The 21,558-nt window shown below is 33.5% G+C and overlaps 1 protein-coding gene and 1 long non-coding RNA gene across 6 annotated transcripts in view; both read right to left on the bottom strand.

Moving 5' to 3' along the window:
- LOC147844337 (uncharacterized) overlaps window positions 1-21,558 on the bottom strand; it is a 528,347-nt gene that overhangs the window by 90,633 nt on the left and 416,156 nt on the right. The gene's annotated exons all lie outside the window — the stretch shown is intronic.
- On the bottom strand, window positions 353-15,594 carry nos2a (nitric oxide synthase 2a, inducible). 5 transcript variants are annotated; one of them, XM_087251589.1, is made up of 29 exons: window positions 15,439-15,594; window positions 15,267-15,332; window positions 15,087-15,140; window positions 13,984-14,178; window positions 13,759-13,842; window positions 13,582-13,683; window positions 13,101-13,249; window positions 12,106-12,268; window positions 11,931-12,022; window positions 9,834-9,975; window positions 9,581-9,720; window positions 9,050-9,224; window positions 8,860-8,961; window positions 7,664-7,858; window positions 7,476-7,558; window positions 7,228-7,372; window positions 7,004-7,108; window positions 6,412-6,461; window positions 6,164-6,338; window positions 5,951-6,071; window positions 5,615-5,693; window positions 5,320-5,510; window positions 4,769-4,935; window positions 4,450-4,660; window positions 4,282-4,369; window positions 3,405-3,526; window positions 1,263-1,411; window positions 942-1,136; window positions 353-866 (listed from the first exon to the last, which is right to left on the bottom strand). In XM_087251589.1, exons 5-29 carry the CDS (start codon window positions 13,816-13,818, stop codon window positions 828-830), a joined length of 3,240 nt encoding a protein of 1,079 aa, XP_087107715.1. In that variant the 5' UTR covers window positions 13,819-13,842; window positions 13,984-14,178; window positions 15,087-15,140; window positions 15,267-15,332; window positions 15,439-15,594; the 3' UTR covers window positions 353-827.

Raw genomic sequence — 21,558 nt, 5'->3', positions numbered from 1 at the left:
ATAGGTTAGTTGTCTTTACTTCTTTTCATTTTTGTAATAAAAATGAATGAACCCTGACTAATCTACTTGTTCAATAATATGTGATCAATTATTTCAAAAACATTTTTTTAAAATCTGGACGATAATGTTCAAGTAAAATGCTTTATGTTTGAAAACATTTGAGTAATATTTATATTATTTGTTATTTGGTGTCAAATATGCAAGTCGTGAGTTTATCATTCAAATGAGTTCAATTAAACTACATACTGGTAAGGAATTCAGGTTAATACTGTAATTCTCAAATGATGAGTTCTTATTTGTAAAATCATAAATATTTTGTCACACTACATGGGAATAAACACACAAAAAAACATTGTATACATATCTGACCATTTATTTATTGAAGAATTGAACACTTCATGAACACATACATTTCCCCTTTATTAAATTCCTTTATGATTTAAGTCAAATCCATTTTACTGTACATTATATAGGGAAAATAATTAGTGAATAGTGTAAATGATCAAAAAAGAAATGATTTTCATGAAAAAAGTGACTGCTTAGATCAATAAATTTACAAATATTCCAAAAGACAATGTGCATAAAAGACATTATAATAATGTCAGAAATATCTTTCAGAAATAAAACATACATAACATCTGCTCGGTAAACTAAAGCCAAACATTTGCCTCTTAAAATAGAGTAATTAATATGAAAGGGCATTGAAAATATAAACAAGAAACAGATATCAACATCATTTAATGCTTCAACAATATAAATAGTTAAATGATGGGAAAAAACCATCCGAATCACATTTGTAGTTTCTTTGACTGTAGTGAATTCTCCCTTTAGGCTCCAAAAATGTCTTCATGGTATCTCTTCTCAACCTGTCAATGAAGACGTCATGAGTTCATTGATCTCAATGCGGTTTATACAAATATGAGGATTAATAGTAAGCTCACCTTCAACATATCCATATATTCTCCAGCTTCTACCTCGCTCATGATTGTGTTGTTGACCAGGATATCTTTCAAAGTTTGAGCCACATCTCTGGCCATGTTCATTCCACCGCAGACATAAAGATGACCTGCGCTCTTGTGAAGAACCTCCAAAGCCTTTTCAACAAGCTGCTCCTTCAAAACATCCTGGACGTACATCTGCTCCAACAACACAAGCACAAGGTTAGTGACAGAACAGACACACACTGGATCTTGCTGAATTTTGATATAGTAAACCCTAAGTGTATGTTGTTTTGAGTGTATGACAGAAATGAACAGACGTACCTTGGGTTTCCCAGGCTGGCGTGAATAAGCTGTATTGACGTTTCCCAGAATACCATTAAGTCTCAACTTCAGGGTTTCTACTTTGTACAGGTGGTCTGTTTCTGAATCGCGACAGCCAAACAGTAGGGTCATGGGGCTAATTTGCTGACCTAAAAATGAAAAGATGAGAGTTTAGGTCAAAACCTGGACTTAAAATAGAAATTAGACATTAGGTATGAATCAGTATTGTTTCAAGTTTGGAGTTTGTAAGATATCTGGCACTCATGCAGTACAAATGGTACTTCTGTGGAATATTGTTAGCTCTGAAATCTATTTAAGTTAACTCTAATTTGAAGGGCTTTGAAATGTAAAATTTTTTGTTTGATGTTTGACAATCTCAACTGAAAAACTGAGATGAATGTGTGCTCCTTTTATTTAAAATGCAGCCAATGGGGTTTTGTTTTTGTCACAGGTCTGCCAGTGAGTGTGGCTGAGTTCAAGCGCATCAAATAAAAAACAAATGAGAATTGTCTTGAAGGGGGCGGGGCATATCAGATACGAAAGAGCATCTGATTGGTCAAGATTTGATGAGAAACTGAAATATGAGATGACAAGGAAGAAAATTTTGATACATTTAAATGGAAGTAAGCTGTTGATGTTTATATTTTCTAAACACATATTTTGTCACTGTTTTGTAGCACATTAGTTTATAGATATCTTTAAAACAGACTTTTTAAAAAGGTTTATGAAAAGAAGGTTAAGCCAGACAATCGCCTTGCAATTCTTGGATATTCTGAGACATTACACTCTTTTACAGTCTCGTTTGATGGGCCTAACTCTTGCAAAAAAAAAAAAAAAAAAGGTTCTTTTAAATTGGAAAACTTATGATCCTCCATGTTTCAAAGAGTGGATGGGTGAATTGTATTCAGCTTGAGAGGACACACTCCTTGGAACCAAAATCTCAACAACAATTTCGAACTGTTAGGCAACCTTTCCAAGATTTCTTCAAAACTGATTAGTGCTATGCCAACGATTTATTGGAACAATTGATCCTACTCTGATAATTACAATTAAACTTTATGATTGCTTTGAATGGTAAATACCCCCATTTGTTTATTTATTCACTTTTTATTTATTTATTTGTATTTTCTGATTTATTGCTGGGGTTGCTATGTTTATACCAGTGGATTTCCTTTGTGTTTTTGTATTTAAAAAATAGAATAAAGCCTAAGTAAAATATTTAAAACAAAAACTAACATACTGAAACTATCATCTAAAAATGTATTTAATTTCATGGGACCTTTAAAATAAAATATATTATTGTGACAGTAAAGCTAAGATTTGAGCACAACTCCAGTTTACAGAAATCCTTGCAAAAGTATGCATTTGCTTCTCAAGAAGCATTTATTGTAAAATAATTTAATCCTTATAAGGCTAAAACAGTTGCTGCTTTGTGTTTATGAGAAAGTGACTGTTTTTTATTTTATTTTAGATTAAACAAAAATTGAGGCAACCAAATTTAGTTGTTAATTATTCATAAAACAAGTTAAAGACTAGCAACCTTTGAGATTTAAAGGGTTAGTTCTCCCAAATATGAAAATTCTATCATCATTTACCCTTTACTTATTCTAAACCTGTTTCTCTTTTCTGTTGAACACAAAAGAAGAAAGCTGACAATCTGCAACCATTGACTTGCATTGTATTTTTTATTTTTTATTTTTTTATGGAAGTCAATTGTTACAGATTCAATTGTTGTCAGCTCACTTCAAAATATCTTCTTTTAGTATCCAACAGAATAAAGAAACTCAAAAAGGGTAGAGACCACTTGTGGGAGATTTTTAAAAATGTTCATTTTTGGGTAAACTGTCTCTATAAGAAGTGTATATATAAGAAACATACTGTATATTGGCAAAACAAAATTAAAATATGTGTAGTTAGAAGGAAACAATTGGATCATATTATGTAAGACACTAAACACTATCAAATTACCATCTTCAACTGACAGCCTGTGGGTGCTGGTAGCCAATTACTTGTATTTTATGAATCACCAAAGATGGCAAATTTTTGTTATTTTGGTGAACTGGCCAATCAAGATAAAATTCATCATGAGAAGCTTTTGTATTTAAACTTTATGACCTTACATTAGAAGCTCACACAGTTTACCTGTCTTTTTCACATCCTGAGTGCGCTGCTGCCAGAAACTGCGGAAAGGAGCAATTCCACTGCCAGCCCCGATCAGGAGAACAGGAGTGCTGGGGTCTTCTGGGAGATGGAAACCCCCCGAGCTGAAATAATGAACAGTAAACAAGCCACACCTAAATTAGCATTAATTCTAGCTATTAGGATACTGAATACTAAAATGCTTTAATTAATAATACCTTTAAAGGGTTAGTTCATCCAAAAAAATGTAAATCTGTTATCATTTATTCACCCTCATGCCAGTCCCATCCCCTGAAACCTTTTTATTCATCTTTAAATCATATATTAAGGTATTTTAGATTAAATCAGAGAACTCCCTCATCCTCCATAGACAGAAATGGTAGTAGTCCCAAGATGTCCAGAAAAAGTGAATATTGTCAAAACCTCCCATGTGACTTCAGTGATTCAACTATAATCATAAATAGCTTCGAGAACACTTGTGTGCCAATAAAACTGTAAAAATGACTTTGTTTGCTGATGTTTCAGATCAGGATGTAGATTTGTTAAGACGTTACATTGGTTGACAGACTTGTATTTACAGTTTTGTTTTTTGTTTTTTTCTGCACAAAAGTATTCTTGGAGCTTCCTATGATTATAACTACTGAAGTTTTGACAATGTTTTCCGTTCCTTTTCTGGACATATGGAAAAACTATGCTGTTTATGAAGGATTAGAGAGCTCTCTGATTTCATCTAAAATATCTTAATATGTGTTCTGAAGACAAATGAAGGTCTCATGAGTTTGAAACGACATGGGGGTGCGTCATTGATAACAGATTTGTCATTTTTGGAAGAACTAACCCATTCAATTAAGAGTGAAGTGTGTAAATGAGATCTTCATACCGGTGAACAAAGCAGGGAACTGTGTGTCCTCTTTTGATGGTGTTGAACCACGTGCTGCAAGTGCCGAAATGCATTGGGCCTGCTCCACCTACAATAATACAGAAAGTTATCTTCACGTCTGGTAAAATCATTTGGACTATTCTCCAGTGTTTTGTTTTTGTGTCTTACCCTGGGTCTGGTACTCCACCACAGAGATTGTTAGGTGTAGTTCATTGGGATGATGATCCAGCGAGGAGCTGACGGAGTACAGACGGGGCTTCAGCAGAGGAATCTGACTCAGGATGAAGGCGGAAGGGACTTTCAGAGAGGGAAATTCTTCAAGAACCTCCAAGAAGGTGGGCCTGTAGAAATCCTTCCATGTGGAATATTCCTGGAAGTCCTATGGAAAAATGAAGGAAAGCTGTAAATGTATTCACTGGTCATTTAGGACAAAACAAGATCTTATTTTTTAATGGTTAACGTGTAGAAATGGTGTATTGGTAAATACCGATGCGAGCGCTTCAAGACGTTTGCGATCCTCTTCCTGATCCGCCACTGTAGAGAGTTTGCGCAGCAGGCTTTGTGAAGGTGGAGTCGTGACATCCAGGAAGTATGTTAGAGCCTGGACGAGCGTGCAAGCAGGGAGACGTTCGTCTGTCTGCCATCTCTTTCCCTCTGAAAAACACCAAATGAAAGAAGCATAATAAATAAATTTGAATTAAGAACCCAACTGAATTTTTTTCTTTAAAGGATAGTTCACCCAAAAATAAAAAATAAACTCTGCCATCAAGAAGATGCACTGACAAATATTGGGAAAACAACAGCCATTGACTTCCATAGTGTTTTTTTGTTCCCACTTTGGATGTAAATGTCCAACATGTTTGAGAATATCTTGTTTTGTGTTCAGAAGAAGAAGGAAATTGATAAAAGTTTAAAACCACCTGAGTGTGAGTAAATGACGAGGAAATTTACAATTTTGGGTGAACTATATGTTTTCATTTATATATAAATTGGGCCCTCCTATAGTTTATGATAACTGCCACCATTAGAGATTTGTACCATGGCTGGACTCAGAGAGGGTCTCCAGATGAAGGCTCTGGTTATCAGGAGTGGCATCTGGGAGATGCTTCACGATACCATGCACCAATTCCGAAGAATTCTCTGGAAAAATCCCCACATGATCTCCTGGGGCAAACTTCAAGGCATCTGTGTTTCCATCGGTCTTCAGCTCCACCAGGATAGTAGAACGACTGAAGAATAAAAATACATACATTGAAAAAAACTAAAACAGCATTATCAAAAACATCAGTATTTATATTAGCTGTCAAAAACAAGTGAAGTTGTAGAATCAAACCTTGACTGAGCACTTTGCAGTTTCTGTCTTCTCTTCAGAGTCATAGGAAACACGGTTTTAGAGTGAAGAGCAGACAGTGCTGGACAAACAGAAAAAAAATAATGGAGTTTAGCTAAAACTTTATGAAAAAAAAAAACTACTTATTTTTTGTTAAAGGTAGGGTATGTGATTTTAGAGAGGCTAATAATTACATGTATTTATATATAGACATATAAATACTTTTACATCACTTAAATTAATGAACAATAAATATGTTAGGAGCCTTTCAACCAGCATAACAAAAATATTTTTGTGCTAAATCACTTACCCTGCCTTTAAGTAAAGGCAAAGGTGTACCTGTAATGGGATCCAGAGTGCAACTGTCCTGCTGGACTCTGTATCTCTGAGGGTCCCAGCCTTCCGTCTGCTCCTCCACAGCTTTCAGCTGCTTTTTAATGTTAAACTCCTCACAAGCATCCTTCAATTTAAAACAGATGCATCATTTGTTCATTCTTTGCTTCAGCAAATGATTTATATTCATTTGTTTTCCTTTTGAAAACCTCCACCAACCTTAAAAGCAGTGCAAGCCCAGGCAGAAAAAGCCTCGTCCTGCCCGTTTAGTTCATCACCCTCGCCTGTGGCTGTCATACGTTTGGCCCCCAGCTCCGCAAGCTTGTCATCCACAGCATGGGCAAAGGCACAGAACTGTGGGTATACACGTGAACCCAGGCCAAAGACACCGTACCTGTGGTGAGAAGAGGAAGTCAGCGATTTTGCTCACTGGAGCATATAAAAATGTTCAGTGCTAGAAAACTGACCTGATGGTGTTTTTCACTTTTTGCAAGCTAAAAAGCTGCTTCCTGAAGGTCTGAAGAATAAAAAATACATACATTAGTTAAACAGATATATTAATACCTCTGAAAAGTGTGTAGAAATTATACTAATTATGCTTATGATACAGGACTGTTAAAAAGGTTTGGGTCAATATGATTAAAAAAAGGCCTATATTTAACAAGTACACTAAAATTGCTAAAAGTGACATTAGGAAATTGTCATTTCTAATTTAAATTATCGATACTGTTTTGAAAATTCAATTCATCAAAGAATCCTGAAAAAAATCTATTTTCAATCTTTTTTTTTCTTATTATATAAAATAATTTATAATGATGCTGAAAATTGAGCTTTGGATCACATGAATAAAATATTCTTTTAAATATGTATCAATAAAAACAGTTGTTCAATTTGCAATATGAATTATTTTAGATTATTGCAAATTTCTTTCAGCCTTGATTAACTACAGTAGAAATGTACCAACCACAAAACTTTGAAATAATTTTTATTACATTTCAATGTTAATAATAATAATAATAACAACAATAAAAAATATAGTTAGCAAAATTGCACTCATACCACTCCATTTCCTGGACTTTCTCCATTGCCAAAGGTACTGGTGACCACCATCAGAAGGGTCTCTGTCTCAAGTTCACTGAAGTCATATTCCTCCATGCATACCAGCTGTACCAGAAAAAAAGAATGAATCAACTTTAAATCACAACTTTTTGTTGTTATTCTTCATATACTGCTTTGCTATAAGACTACACTGAAAGCAATTTCTCCAAAGACAGCATTCTCACCCTGGAGTCAAAGGCCCGGTTGAGCATGGTGTTCAGTTTTTTGGCAAAGCTCAGTGACTTCCCTGTTTCTGTGGCATAGAGAACAGTACAGCGCACTCTCTTGGCCAGGACAGCTTTGATGAGTGTTTGAGAGAAAAATACAGCTCTACAAAGAAGACAAAAAAGATGTTTTTTTATTATTATAGACATGCAAATTGGTCAGTGATAAAGTGTGTTTTATTGTTTAGAAGTTGCTGGTCTGCCATTACCTGATCAGTCCTTTGAAGCTGACCTTGCATCTCCGAAGTCCTTTCTTCTCATCTTTCCACTTGTGTGTTAGCCATGGATCAGTCTTAAGAAACACAAACATATCACACTTTAGTACATGGACAGGGACGTCTTATCGCTTACATTTTTTGCATCTGATTTTCACGTCTGATTTTTATTTATATGATACCTGGTAATAGAAGAATGGGGACAGGATGTAATTGAGCAACTCCTGATGATAGACGGGGGTCAGGGAACCAGACATCGGTGGCACCAGCCAGACCCAATCCGCTGGGCAGCCTCCACGCAAACGAACCTCCGTCTCCAAATGCTGCATGAAGGACTCGCTTGCGGAATGGTGATCTGTGATGGTGACCTTATTTTTCTGCATAGAAATATATCAACATGAAGACATATCAACACATTTTTAAATGCCTTTATCTTGGCTTGAATTTCAGAGTGGCTAAATAGGGGTGTGTGATATTGACAGGAAGGGTGTATCAATATTTTGGGTATTTTTTTCCTGAAAAAAAACCCCCATATTTTGCTGAGTGTGGTTTTAACCCCACATTTGGTTAAATATGGATGAACCCAACAGATTTAATTTCTACCCAAATTTAAGTTAAAAGAACTCAGTTTTATTTAAAGCAGGGGTGTCTAAACTCAGTCCTGGAGGGTCAATGTCCTGCATAGTTTAGCTCTAACTTCCTTTAACACAATTGCCTGGAAGTTTTAGTATAGATAGAAAAAGCTTGATTAGCTGGTTCAGATGTTTAATTGGAGAGTTTAATTACCCGAGTTTGAGCACCCCTGATTTAGAGTGTGGTACCTTGGCTGGTTTATAGCTGTCATAGATTTAAAAAAAAAAAATTTTATTTAAATAAAGCTGCCAGTAGATGGCTGGTTTAATGAGTAGTTCACTACATTGTTTACTGAATGAGTTGTTTAGTTTATTTAGAAAGGAAGCAAATTAATCATTATATCAAATTATTTGTTCAAAATCTTCCATCCAGAAAAGAAAAATCAAACTGGCTTTGTTTAAAAGTATTTTCGTTTGCAAGATGGCAAAAAAAAAAAAAAAAAAAAAAAAAAAACGTGTTTATTTAACTCACTCTATATTAATTGCAGTTCTGTAAAGACACACTTGAGATCACGGTTACCTGTTGATATCATATGTTAAATTAAATCTTATCGATGTAAAAAAACAAAACCCAAACTAAGATTTAAAAAAAAAAGATAATAATTTGCATAATGCGCAATAAATGCTGTCATCTTGCACATTGTTAACAATTTTGATAATATTATAGACAATAAATAGTACACTGGCCTTGTAAAATGACATGAATAATATTGATTTCATAAAACAAAGGTGAAGGAAAGCTTTACCTGATAGCTGTGAATGACGGCAACATTGATAGCCACAAGTGCCTGGTCTTTCCACAGTGATGAGAGCTTGCGTGTTTCTAAGCCCATTAACTGGCCAACGCGCTACAGGACATAAAGCGGTAAATACAAAACATCAGTATCAAAAATAGCTAAGACAAGCTACTGCCGTGAGAGAGTAAGGCCACTTTACCTCCAAAATGTTGTAGCGTTGACTGTCACAGAAGTCCCGAACTCCAATTTCTGTGCCCATGTACCAGCCGTTGAAAGGACATGCTGTGAATTCCAGACCACCAACTTCCATGAGCATGTTGGCCACTGCAGGAATCGCGTACCACTTCAGGTCTAGATCTTTGAACCATTCATACCTGCACAAATGAAGAAGAAAATACTATTTGATTGGTTTTCTGAATTGCTGGAGTTATAACATATCAGAATTCATAATTGACCCCAAATGAAACATGATGTTCTGAAGAATGTTGGTTCCAAAATAGGAAAAAAATAATAATATAGAACCAATTTCAAACATTCTTCAAAACATCATCTACTGTGTTCAACAGAAAAGAGATACTCAAATAGGTTTGGAACAAGTTGAGTAAATGACAACAGACTTTTCTTTGTTATGTGTTTTTTTTTTTTGGATAACTGTCCCTTTATTATGATATGTTTGATGTCCTAAAAAATCAGTTTCTCTCCTTTTCCTAGAAAGAACTTAAACACTTACTCTGGATGTTCAATGGGGACCTCCAAGATCAGTTCAGGAGGAATTTCAAAAACTTCAGGGTCTTCTCCATTCGCCTGCAGGACTAGTGGAAGCACATCAAAGCGACCGTACTTTGGTTTCCACCCAAGCTGAATACACACCTATAAAAACAATGTGCAAAATTTAACAGGATTTCATAAGAGATGTAAATAGTTGGCAAAATGTATTAAAAGGTAAGAGCTCAACTAAACAAGCGGCCATATATTTTGCTTACCTGTGTAAAGTCTACACCCGCTGGGTCGCCGATCACACTACCATCATCCATCTGATAGCCAGCATACTTTATCAGCTGACCGTTCCAAACACGGAAATCATGCCCTTCATCTGTTCTCTGAGGGAACACGGTGATGGCAGACCTGCCAAAACCAGAAGAACAACAAGAGACTCTCAGTCTAAACCAAAACCATACAATTTTAGCATGATCTACAGAGAATAGAACAACCACTAAAATTGCAATCAGTGCATTCAGTGTAGCCGTGTTTTATAATTTTATATATATTAATAAGTACAAGTCAGAAATGGCAGGATGTGCTGTTTACAAGAAACAAAGATAGAAATCTATTTTACCCATATTTTTCGAAAATGGAAAATTTAAAAAGACACTGGTATTTAATATTTTCATTTTAATATAATAACTGTAAATTGAATGCCATACAGACAGTAAAATGTGAGGTTTCTTCTTTAACACATTAAGATTTATTTTTCCTTTAGGTTAATATTTAACATTTTTCCATAAGGCGATTCAAGAACATTTTAATCCTTACATGTGGTTTATTCATTTAAAAGTTATAATATATGTATATATATATATAGCCCAGGCGTTGATATATTTTAAGTTTTCTGCCATAATGGAATACACACCAACATAATTGCTACAGAACGGATGCTAACGACAGTCTATTGGTAATTAACCCTGTAAAGCCGCACATACCATATTTGATACACAACTTCCTAAGACGTAAAATCAATTTGTTCATTTTTTGCCCTCTTGTGGATTTTCATGACAGTGCAGGCAGTGTAAGGGCTTTTTTTACCTTTTAAAAATGGCTGTTTTCATTGATTTTTTTTTTTTTAAATCATCATTGAAGCATTTAACTGACAAGCATACATGATTATATGATAACAAATGTAACAGTCATACAAAACTTGGTGATGCAGAACATACATTAAATAAAAAATGCTACTTTAGGGGGATCCATCATATTTAAATTATTAGATTGTACAGATTTTTTTAGCCTTCTTCTTTTTCTTCTTTTAGATTTTTATAGCCTTCTTGTGATTGAGGTCAAAGAATTATAAAATATTTTAAATCTTTACAGAAAAAATTAAAGGAGGGAGTAAAAGACATTATTTTTGCCTTGTGTATGTGAAACTTCCCAAGAAAAATTATTAACTTCAAAGCATTATCGGGTGTATCATAGCCAGTTTTACAATTAAAAAAAAAAAGAATCATTGCTCTCATTGAATTACTTGCATGCTTTTTAGCTGGAAAATATTTGCTAATTTCAAGTTGTTTTTAGTAAGAATGCAATTTTTATTGTTACTAATTTTATTAAATAAAGGTTTTCTTGACTAAAACAATGCATACTTAATAATTAATTCTCTATGTTACAAATAAATTGTGTTGAAAATGCATGTATCTAATTTGATACAACTGGTATAAAGGGTGCTTTATTCCTGAACAATCACGTCAAATTTTTGTAATGTAATTCATATCTTACCTACTACAATACAAATACCGTATTTGGAAAATTTAATTAATGTAATTAGTAACTTAAATTACTGAAATGCATTTTGGTTATTTCACAATGATTGTACATTATAAAAGGTCAAGTTGCAGTGTGCCTTTTGATGTTAGAAAGCATGAAACTGGAGAAACAGACAGAAGATAAAAGCACTGCTCCAGCAATCACTTCAAACCTCTGTGTACTCTGTAAGTGTAAAGTGAATCTTTGCCTGTACAAGGACTGAAACTGCAATTACGCATACCACTAAGTGAAATAATACAAGTCTTTAAAGTATTTAATGTAAAAAAAACAAAGATAAAAACTGTCTGAAATGTTCTCTGTTGACCAAATGTTAAGGGCAATTTATTTTTATTTTTTTGTAATTAAAATTTACATTGTTATGAACAAAAAGTTGCACAAACGCCTGATGTATCAAATGTAATACAAAATAAATATCATGAAAAAATGTTTATGATTTTTTTTTATATTTATTTCGCTAAATGGTTTAATAAACATCTCAGGTCTAGTTTCTGCCTATTTTTGATATTTTAGGTTTTACGGGGTTAAATAAAAAATCCCCTCACCTCAAGTTTCCTCCGTTGGTGGCATACTTTAGATGAGTGCACAAGGCATTAAACATGTCCTCAGCGGTTTTACAATCACGGGCATCGAAAAGCTGCAAAAGATAAGACTTGTTACGTGTTTATAAACTCACGAGAGCTATGCTTGCAAAAAGCGACATTAAAAAAAATCTCTAACCTGTAAATTGGACCACTGGATCCTGCCAATGCATCTTGGCGCATTTCTCCACGCCTGTTTGGCCCCAAAAGCGAGTTCCTCGGTGGTGAGAGAGTAGGTCCCGGTCAGAGTGATCTCCAGCGCGATCCTGTCAATCCGCGCTTGCTGCTCCGTCGAGCCCGGGCTGCGTAAAAAGGTAAGAATGACCTTTTAATTTAGCAAGGTAAATCGACTTTCACACTCCCATCGTGTTTATCAAGTCGACAGAACAGTAATGTTTTATTTCATTTTCTTGTCATTGATAAAAGTAAAGCTGTTTTTCTCGTTCGAGTTGCTGAATCCTCACTTCTCTTGCATAGGGAAACTATAAAAAATAAACTATTCTCCACCCACATTTGATTTATGTTATCATATGTGCCAAAGGCTATTTTTAAAGGGATAGTTCACACAAAAATGAAGATTTTGTCATTAATTACTCACCCTCGTGTTCATCTTCAAACAAGCTCAAGCATAATTTATGAAGCTATAAAACAACATTTATGTGCAAATAAACAAAAAAAAAAAATACAGATTTAATTTAATTATTTTTTTCTCAGCATCAGTAGCTACAGCTTGCGGACACCTGTGTGGTTTAAATAAAGCTGGGCAAAAAAAATGCATGCCATTCTCTGTGAAAATCTTCAGTAATTTCTATGAAGAATACTGTGCTGCGACAGGCTTGAAAACAAGGTGCACCCAGTTTATACATCATCAATAAATGTCAGCAGCATGACATGCATATTCCAGTATTCACGTAGTTTTATAAATTCGATCAAACGCTCTGATCATACTTGGACATCTTTGGACCCTTGCTGCCGAGTCACAGAGAGCTCTCGGGTTTCATTCAAAATATCTTAACTTGTGTTTTAACGACATGAGGGTGAGTAATTAATGACATATGCATACATGCATACAGGCTATTGCATGACAAAATTCCACTAAAAGAAATCATCTTTATTTATGTAAACAGCTTTTACATTTTGAGCGACTTGTAGTACTGGTCGATGAAATCCTCTGCCTGGCTGAGCATGTCATCTGGGGAAGGTGTGATTTTGGATGGGCCGCGGATCAGAGGTTTGGGATTCATAATGGAGCCCTCACAAGTTTTTGAATTGCAGGGCGTATTCTGGGGAAACAATTTAAAGATTTATTTACAACTAACATCATGTATACACTCTTTAATTGAATTACATTAATGTTTGAGGACCCTAAAAAAACATGTAACCTATCAATTCTTACAGTTTCTTTAACTGCTTAAGTTTCTTTACAGTCAAAAGAAAATTTCTTTAGATATTTGAAAGGTTACACTACTTTAAAAAAAGGTGGCTTCTTTACGAACCGTTGACAATAAGATTATTAAGAAAATAAAAAAACTTTCTACGGCATCACTTAATTTTTAAGAATGTACAATATCATTACTGTAAACATGTCATTATTATAATTACAGTTTAAAAGTACCTTAGCCGCTTTGTGATGAAGTGAGTCCTGGTGGGTCGAGCCATCCTTGTAGTTGCGTAACTGAACAGCGAATGGACATCGAATTGGTCGATCGACTGGCCGCTACAATGAAAAATGTGTGTCAGTCAAACTGAAGAACACTATAAATCATTTGGAAATAATTAGATGCATTAGTACCTTTGATTGCACAGTCTGTTTCTCATTTTCAATGATAGTGGTTTGTGCTTGTCTTCCCATCTTGCTAAAAATATTTTGCAAAGCCTGAAATGTATTATAATGTATCAGATGTATAAAGTAACAGTGTTGGCTTAACTAGTCAACAAATATTATGGTTAATTTGATGACAGACATGGTTAAAGTGAGTTTAATAAGAAAGCATAGAACAATATAAAAGTGACTTACCTTTTCGAAGTGTAAGGTTTCTTTCTCAGTAGCAGCAGAGCAGTGGTTATCTGGTCTACATACAGGTCCCCTCTTTCAACATCCCAATATATAGACCAGTTGAAGATGCCACAAAGGGCGGATCAGCGATTGCAGGGTGTGAGCTGTAATGGAAACTCTACATACTAAAGGCACCTGTAACTGCATTCCTTGATGCTGAAAAGGGTAGGACCGAATGAGATTACAAACTTCCTTAATTGAAACCATAATCTTTTAATCAAAAATCTTTTTCCTTTTTCCTTAGTATTATAAATAGTTCTGTTTTTGTGGGGGGGTTTTGTTTTAAAATCCCACAAATAGAAGACTATGGGGATATTAGAGGATATGGGTATTATATCATCTGAAACCTTTTACTGAAAAAGAAACAAATTTAACATTAAAAGAGGTTAAACATAAAATTAAATTAGAGGATACTTCAACTAAATATGAATATTCCGTCATGTATTTATTTTTTACTTTCTCTCTCTCTTTATATATTTTATAAGATTGTTTTAAGATATTGCAAACTACTTCCATAGTACTACTCTGAAAAAAGTGTTGCTTGCTGAACTGTTGCAAACAATTTATTTGTGTTGAATTTAAACAAACAAATTAAGTTTAATAATGTTCAACCTAATTTGTTTGTTTAAAGTCATCCCAAATAAATTGTTTACAACCACTTAACGTATGAAAATTGTGTAAATCTAAGGAATAATCTGTGAATATTTTTTTTTCACCATCTTTTGGATGCCAGCGACTACCACTTTCCAAAATTCTTTAAAATATTTTTGTTTGTGATGATTTTTGAAAATAAATAAATAAATAAATAAATAAATAAATAAATAAATAAATAAATAAATAAATAAAATTGGTTCAGAACCACTTAAGGGTGAATAAATTATGACAAAATTTTCTTTTTTGGGCAAACTATTCCCTTAACATAATGATGTGAATATGATTATGCTTGATTTATTGACTATATAAGCAAAGTAAGTATTAGTATGAGTATTAGTAGATAAATAAAGTATAAGTAGAGAATAATAGTTTGGTTAGTATAGAAATCTGATACTTGTAAAGTTACTTACATTCAAATTAGTTGACATGTATGACGGCAGACTTACTTTGAATATAAACAGTGCCTAGTGAACCATTAAAATGAAGTCAACAAGTTATGTAATGTGTTGCAAGATTCATTTGTCATCAGTTTCCTACTTTCGTTTAGTTTTTTGAAATGACCTATTAGATAACAGTCGGCTGCTACCTACTGGCACAGATCTGGATGCTTCCTTGTTGTTACATGTTTATCTGCGGTCTCAACCCTTCCTCCATAGCTGCAGATTTGCCCGCACAATGAGAGAAATATTTTTTGAATGCACATGTCCATTCCATTGGTTTGATGGATGGTAAGCAAATGTGTGAATGGCATTTTACACTTACAAATTTCAGATGAAGTTTCTTCACGGTGAAAAGATGTAAACAATGCCATTTGATAGACTCAGGTGACGGTAAACAATGCATCTCACCGCTGACGTCCTATAGATTTCCATGCATGATAGTAAACAAAGTTTTTATGTTGTTGTTAGTTTTTTAACTAAAGCACTGAAACAATTCAACATTTTAAAATCCATCAAGTTACGTAACATATGCTAATTACTCCTTGTCAAGTAAATATTTATTGGTTTGGTGTTATGTAACTTAAACTAGAATGTTATGCTAAAAGTTTGCCAACATTTTTCTTTTTGTGTATAATTGATTTCTGTTGGGAATGTTTTATAGGATCTCAACAGGTGAAACAATCCTTTTCTTGCTTATTAAATTCCTTTATAGTCTATGTTCTGGTAAATGTTTTTGAACACATTGTTGATGAATGTCACCTTATTCATATCAAAATAGCTATAGCAAAAAAGCAAGACTATTTAAATATGTTTAATCACAACATCTTTCTGAGGCAGCTTTTTCCATCCAATTAATTTGTTTAAGGCCAACTAATAAAATCAGTGCACACAATGAAATACAATTGAGTTTTATCAACAATGTTATAAAATACAACTTGAATAAAATTAAATGTTTTGATTCAATACATAATTTTTATAATTGCTTAATTTTATAATTATTAAACTCATTTAATCAGATAATGATACATTATGAGGCAGAAATTCTTATGTTATATTCCACCTAAAGAGATTTAAACAAGATACAAAGCTTGTAAAATAGTCTTGATCTCAGATCTCTGAAGCCAATTTCTCGAGAACAGAATTTAAAATGATAAAATCAAAGTCTATACTATATTATAGACATAATAATGTTAAAATATTAAATTAATTAGGTAACACTTTATTTTGATGATCCATTTGAGTATTAATAGACTCTCTGCTTAATATCTGTTGATGCTGCTCCTTCAACAGACATTTAACGGACTATAAGAAACTTTGCAGTTACATGTCAACTTACACTAACCCTAACCCCAACCTAACAGTCTATAGTCTAATGAGAATTAGTTGACATGTAGATGCAATGTAACTTAGATTCAACAAACGGACCATCAAAATAAAGTGACCAATATTTTTTGGATCTTGACAAAGGCGCATAATGAAAAACGAAACTAAATCAAATAAAAAACAGTGTTTCCATGATTGCTCAATTATTTTTTTGTCTGACATTTCCTCAACAAAACATTAGCTTTGTTTAGCTATGATAATAATTACAGTGTAATACATACTCATGAAATACATGAAGGTTAAAAAATAAAAATTCTTTCATTCAGTGAAATATTTTTTATTATTGCTGAACTCAAACATTTAATACAAAAATACATTATTATGTGTTGCACCTTTATAAAAATACAAAACACAAAAGCTTGTTTGAAATGTTTTTTTTTTTTTTTTTTTATCTCATCAAGAATAACCAAGGTAAAAAAAAAAGTGTAATACTACTTGGAACTATTATGTGAGATCATCCATCAGAGAGGTTATCAAATCTTCTTCTTGCATTTATTTATTTGTTCGTTTGTTTGTTTGTTTATTCATTTATTTAAATAGTTTAATATGAAAACAGAATTATGTGTGCTTTAAGTGTGATTTAAGTAAGATTTAACTTCCTGATTTCACGTGTGGTTGAGCATTATGTCTGCTCACTTACGTTGACAGTTTACTTGAAATGCTCTGTAAACTTTGAGGAAAAGGCTGCAACACAGATCTGCCTGATACTGTGAGATTTCCACAGATAAGACTCTTAAAAAGCATTGTTTACTCTGGAAACTTTTGTAATAGATAGCTTACCAAAAAGGAAGAATGGTTTCCTGGAGTTATTTATACTGCCTATTACAATAGAAGCCTTCTTTCATAACAAATTAAAATACATTTCCCTGCCCCTACAACTAAGAATAAAAAGCTATTGGGTTAGTCATATAGTGCAGTTTATGAAGTAATCCAACATTTAGTTCCAAATCTGTGACTGTAAAGCAGCAAATAATCTAATACCAACGTACATACATTTGATGTCAGAATTATTAGCCCCCCATTGATTTTTTTTTCTTTTTTAAATATTTTCCAAATTATGTTTAAAAGAGAAAGGAAATTTTCACAGCATGTCTGATTATATTTTTTCTTCTGGAGAAAGTCTTTTTTGTTTTATTTGACTAGACTAAAAGCAGTTTTATTATTATTTTTACATTTAAAGGTGACCCTTTAAGCTAATTGTTTCGATTGTTTTGATGGTCTATATAACAAACCATCATTATACAACAACTTGCCTAATTACCCTAATCTGCCCAGTTACCCTAATTAACCTAGTTAAGCCTTTAAATGTCGCTTTCAGCTGTATAGAAGTGTCTTCAAAATATCTAGTCAAATATTATTTACTGTTATCATGGCAAAGATAAAATAAATCAGTTATTAGAGATGAGTTATTACAACTATTATGTTTAGAAATGTGTTGACAAAATCTCTCTGTTAAACAGAAATTGGGGTGACAACTAAACAGGGGAGTGAATAATTCAGGGAGCTAATAATTCTGACTTCAACTGTATATATTTTAATGTAATGAGATATAATTAAATTCATTCATTCATCAGGGGTCGCCACAGTGGAATGAACAGCCAAATTATCCAGCATGTGTTTTACACAGCATATGCCCTTCCAGCTGCAACCCTGTACTTGAAAACATCCATACACACATATACACTAAAGCCAATTTAGTTTATTCAATACACCTCTACTGCATGTCTTTGGACTTCGGGGAAAACTGGAGCACTCAGAGGAAATCCATGTGAACACAGGGAGAACATTCAAACTCCACACAGAAATGCCAATTGACCCAGCCGGAACTCGAACCAGTGAACTTCTTGTCTGTGAGGCGACAGTGCTAACCACTGAGCCACATGTCACCCATATATTTAAATTATATTTAATTATTACTATTACTATTATGGCTTGGATAAAGAATATGTAGTTCAATCTTAGAGTTTTAATGGTGCATTTGTATTAAGCAAAATGGTCTTGATCACAGCTCTCTGAAACAAATTCTTTGAAAACAGAAATTAAGAAGAAAATATTAAAATATGAAAATAATTTTTAATCTTGAGAAAGAGGGCGTCAAGGTGGCACAGTGGGTAGCACAATCTCCTCACAGCAAGAATGTTGTTGTTGTTGGTTTGAGCCTCGGTGGGTCAGTTGGCATTTCTGGGTGGAGTTTGGATGTTCTCCCGTGTTCGTGTGGGTTTCTTCCGGGTGCTCCGGTTTCCCCCACAGTCCAAAAAAACATGCGCTAGGTGAATTGAGTAAGCTAAATTTTCTGTAGTGGATGTGTGTGAATGAGAGTGTATGGGCGTTTCCCAGTGATGGGTTGAAGCTAGAAGGGCATCCACTGCATAAAGCATTTAGCAAGTTAGTGGTTCATTCCGTTGTGGTGAGCCCTGATAAAGGGACTGAGTCAAAAAGAAAATGAATGAATAAATCTTGACAAAGAAGCAATAAAAAACTAAACAAAACAAAACATCAATCTTTCTGATCTTCCTGTTTGCTCAATAAGGATTTTTCCCCTCCATCTGACATTTCCTGAACAAAACAATAATTTTCGTTCAGTTTCTATAAATAGTTAGGTTAGGTTAGACTAGGGTTAGGTTACTTTGATATTTATACCGAAGGTAGATTTGGTTTGCAGTCAAGAGTCCTCATTTCATAACAGTGCCACACAAAAAACTACAAATGGACATAAAGACATAAAACGTAAACATACAAAACTCTCTTACAAATATATATTATTATATATTATAATCCAAGAATTCTATATATATATATATATATATATATATATATATATATATATATATATATATATATATATATATATATATATATATATATATATATATTTATATATATATATATATATATTTTTTTTTTTTTTTTTTGTGGCTGGAAGGGCATCCGCTGCATAAAAACTTGCAGGATAAGATGGCGGTTCATTCCACTGTAGCCACCCCAAATTAATATAGGGTCTTTCTTTTCTAAAAAAGAAAAAAAGAAATAAAAGAGAGGCTAATATTTCTGATTTCAACTGTGTATACATAAAATACATCCCCCAAATAAATGTTTGACACAATCTATAAAATGCTAAATATACAAGTCACAGAAATAACTCTGCTTTAGTTTATGCCTTATTTAAATGTTTAATGGCTGCTAGTATGAAACTATTTTTGAATCGTTTAGTTTCTATAGCTTGATACTAAAAACCTATGACCAATAGGAAGGAGCTGAAGGCGATTGTAGGGGATGAGCAGTGTCACTTAAAATTGAACGTGTAATTTTCTTTAGCTGCCCCATCTACACAGCCTCCAGATGGACTACACTGTAAAAAATGTTATGATCAATTAGTTCTGACAGCATATGTTTTTAGGTCATTGTAGCTTACTAAATAAAGTTATTCATGTTTTAACCTAAGTTATGCAAGCTGCTTTAAGTCAGTTTAACATGATATAAGTTCATTGGACTCAAAGGGTTAATTTGATTCAGCTTAAAAATTTAAGGTAACCATGAATTTTTACAGTGTAGTGACACCCCAGTCAGCTTACTGGACCACTTAACTATTTGATTTAGTGTGTTTTTATTCTTAACAGATGATTCCCAAACCATGACACCAAAGTAAAAGATAAAAAAGATGTAAGAAAAGCATGGTAAAATTAAATACTCATGTTTGATCAATATTGAAATGTTTTAACTTTCTCAAACAGAAGTTTTTTCACACTGCTCACAAGTCTCATTAAAGGAGAGTTTAGAGTTAATAATTACATTTGTGTAATTGCACACTTTTCACAGTCTAATTTTCAATAACCATTTTCTTCAACAATATTCAATTGTTCTTATGCAGGAATTTTAGACACTTTAATTTACATGCTCATTTTAAATCTGTGATTAATGCTGATTCTATATCTGTATGCGTTTTGCATGCCTGTGCTCTTGTCAGCACAGTAGAAATGAACCCTATAATTATAACTGACAGTTTATATATCATCCTTATTGTCAGCACTTGTTAACCAGGTCAAAGTATGCTTGTCATCAAAAATGTGTGACGATACCCTTAAATTAAAGGATTAGTTTAATTCCAGAAGTCCTTGTCATTCAAGGTGTTAAAATCTTTCTTTCTTTAGGCTAAAAAGAAATGCATTTTAAGAAAAACAGGCAGGAATTTTTCTACCCTACGTTTATGACTTATTTTTAAAAAGTTAACTTGTTTGCTAAATGTGTGGTTTCTTAATTAAACCTATCCTGCTTGTATTTTTATCATAGATTCAGCATTGTGCAGTGGTGGAAAGAGTACTGAAAAGCATACTTAAGTTAAAGTACCATTACTTGCCTAAAAATGTAGTATGAGTTGAGTAAAAGTACCTGTTGTAAATATTACTCAAAGTAGGAGTAAAAAAAAGCCCTTTTAAAAGTACTCATGAGTAGTGAGCAGTGAGTATTATGCGGTTAAAAGTTGTTTAACAGTGTTTAAACGTAACATTCTGTAGTGCATTTAGTTATTGCCCAGCAGGCACACAGTGTCATAAGACGTTAATATTAGCTTAGATTTAGGTTGTGATGTCAAGTGACCAAAATTCAATGTCTAGCCAGCATCTAATGATAACATTATTTTGATGTCCAATAATGACTTCAAATGACGTTGATATTTGGTTGATTTTAGGTTCTTAGAAAGTGACCAAAATCCAATGTCAAGCCAACATCTTAAACCAACATCCTATTGATGTCAAATACTGACATTTATTCATCAGTTATGGCAACCAAAATTCAACGTCTGATAGATGTCATAGTGGAAAGGTTGACACAACGTCAAGCTGTAACATCATTAGACGTTGATATTTGGTTGGTTTTAGGTTGGACGTTGAACTTTGACATCGGGCTGACATTGAGTTCTGATGTAAACCCGATTTTCATTTCCAAACAAAATGCAGCGTCTCCACGACGTTAGGGTACAATTTCAATCTGACAGCATGTTGACATCTTGTGCCTGCTGGGTGTTTAAGGCCATTTCGGTCATACATTTGTCATCTTCCCATCA

This window comes from Danio rerio, chromosome 5, assembly GCF_052040795.2.
Source record: "Danio rerio strain M-AB ecotype USA chromosome 5, GRCz13ab, whole genome shotgun sequence".
In the NCBI taxonomy this organism is placed as follows: Eukaryota; Metazoa; Chordata; class Actinopteri; order Cypriniformes; family Danionidae; genus Danio; species Danio rerio.
The sequence above is the reverse complement of the archived record's forward strand: the minus strand, read 5'-3'. Positions and strand labels throughout refer to the sequence as shown.

Excerpts from the sequence above, each read along its gene's own strand:
- nos2a (XM_087251589.1), bottom strand. The coding sequence starts at position 13,818 with ATGGGAAGACAAGCACAAACCACTATCATTGAAAATGAGAAACAGACT. Across the intron at positions 9,976-11,930 it reads ACCAACGGAGGAAACTTGAG|GTCTGCCATCACCGTGTTCC; the intron begins GTGAGGGGATTT and ends TGGTTTTGGCAG. Across the intron at positions 6,072-6,163 it reads GGGCTTGCACTGCTTTTAAG|GATGCTTGTGAGGAGTTTAA; the intron begins GTTGGTGGAGGT and ends TTTAAATTGAAG.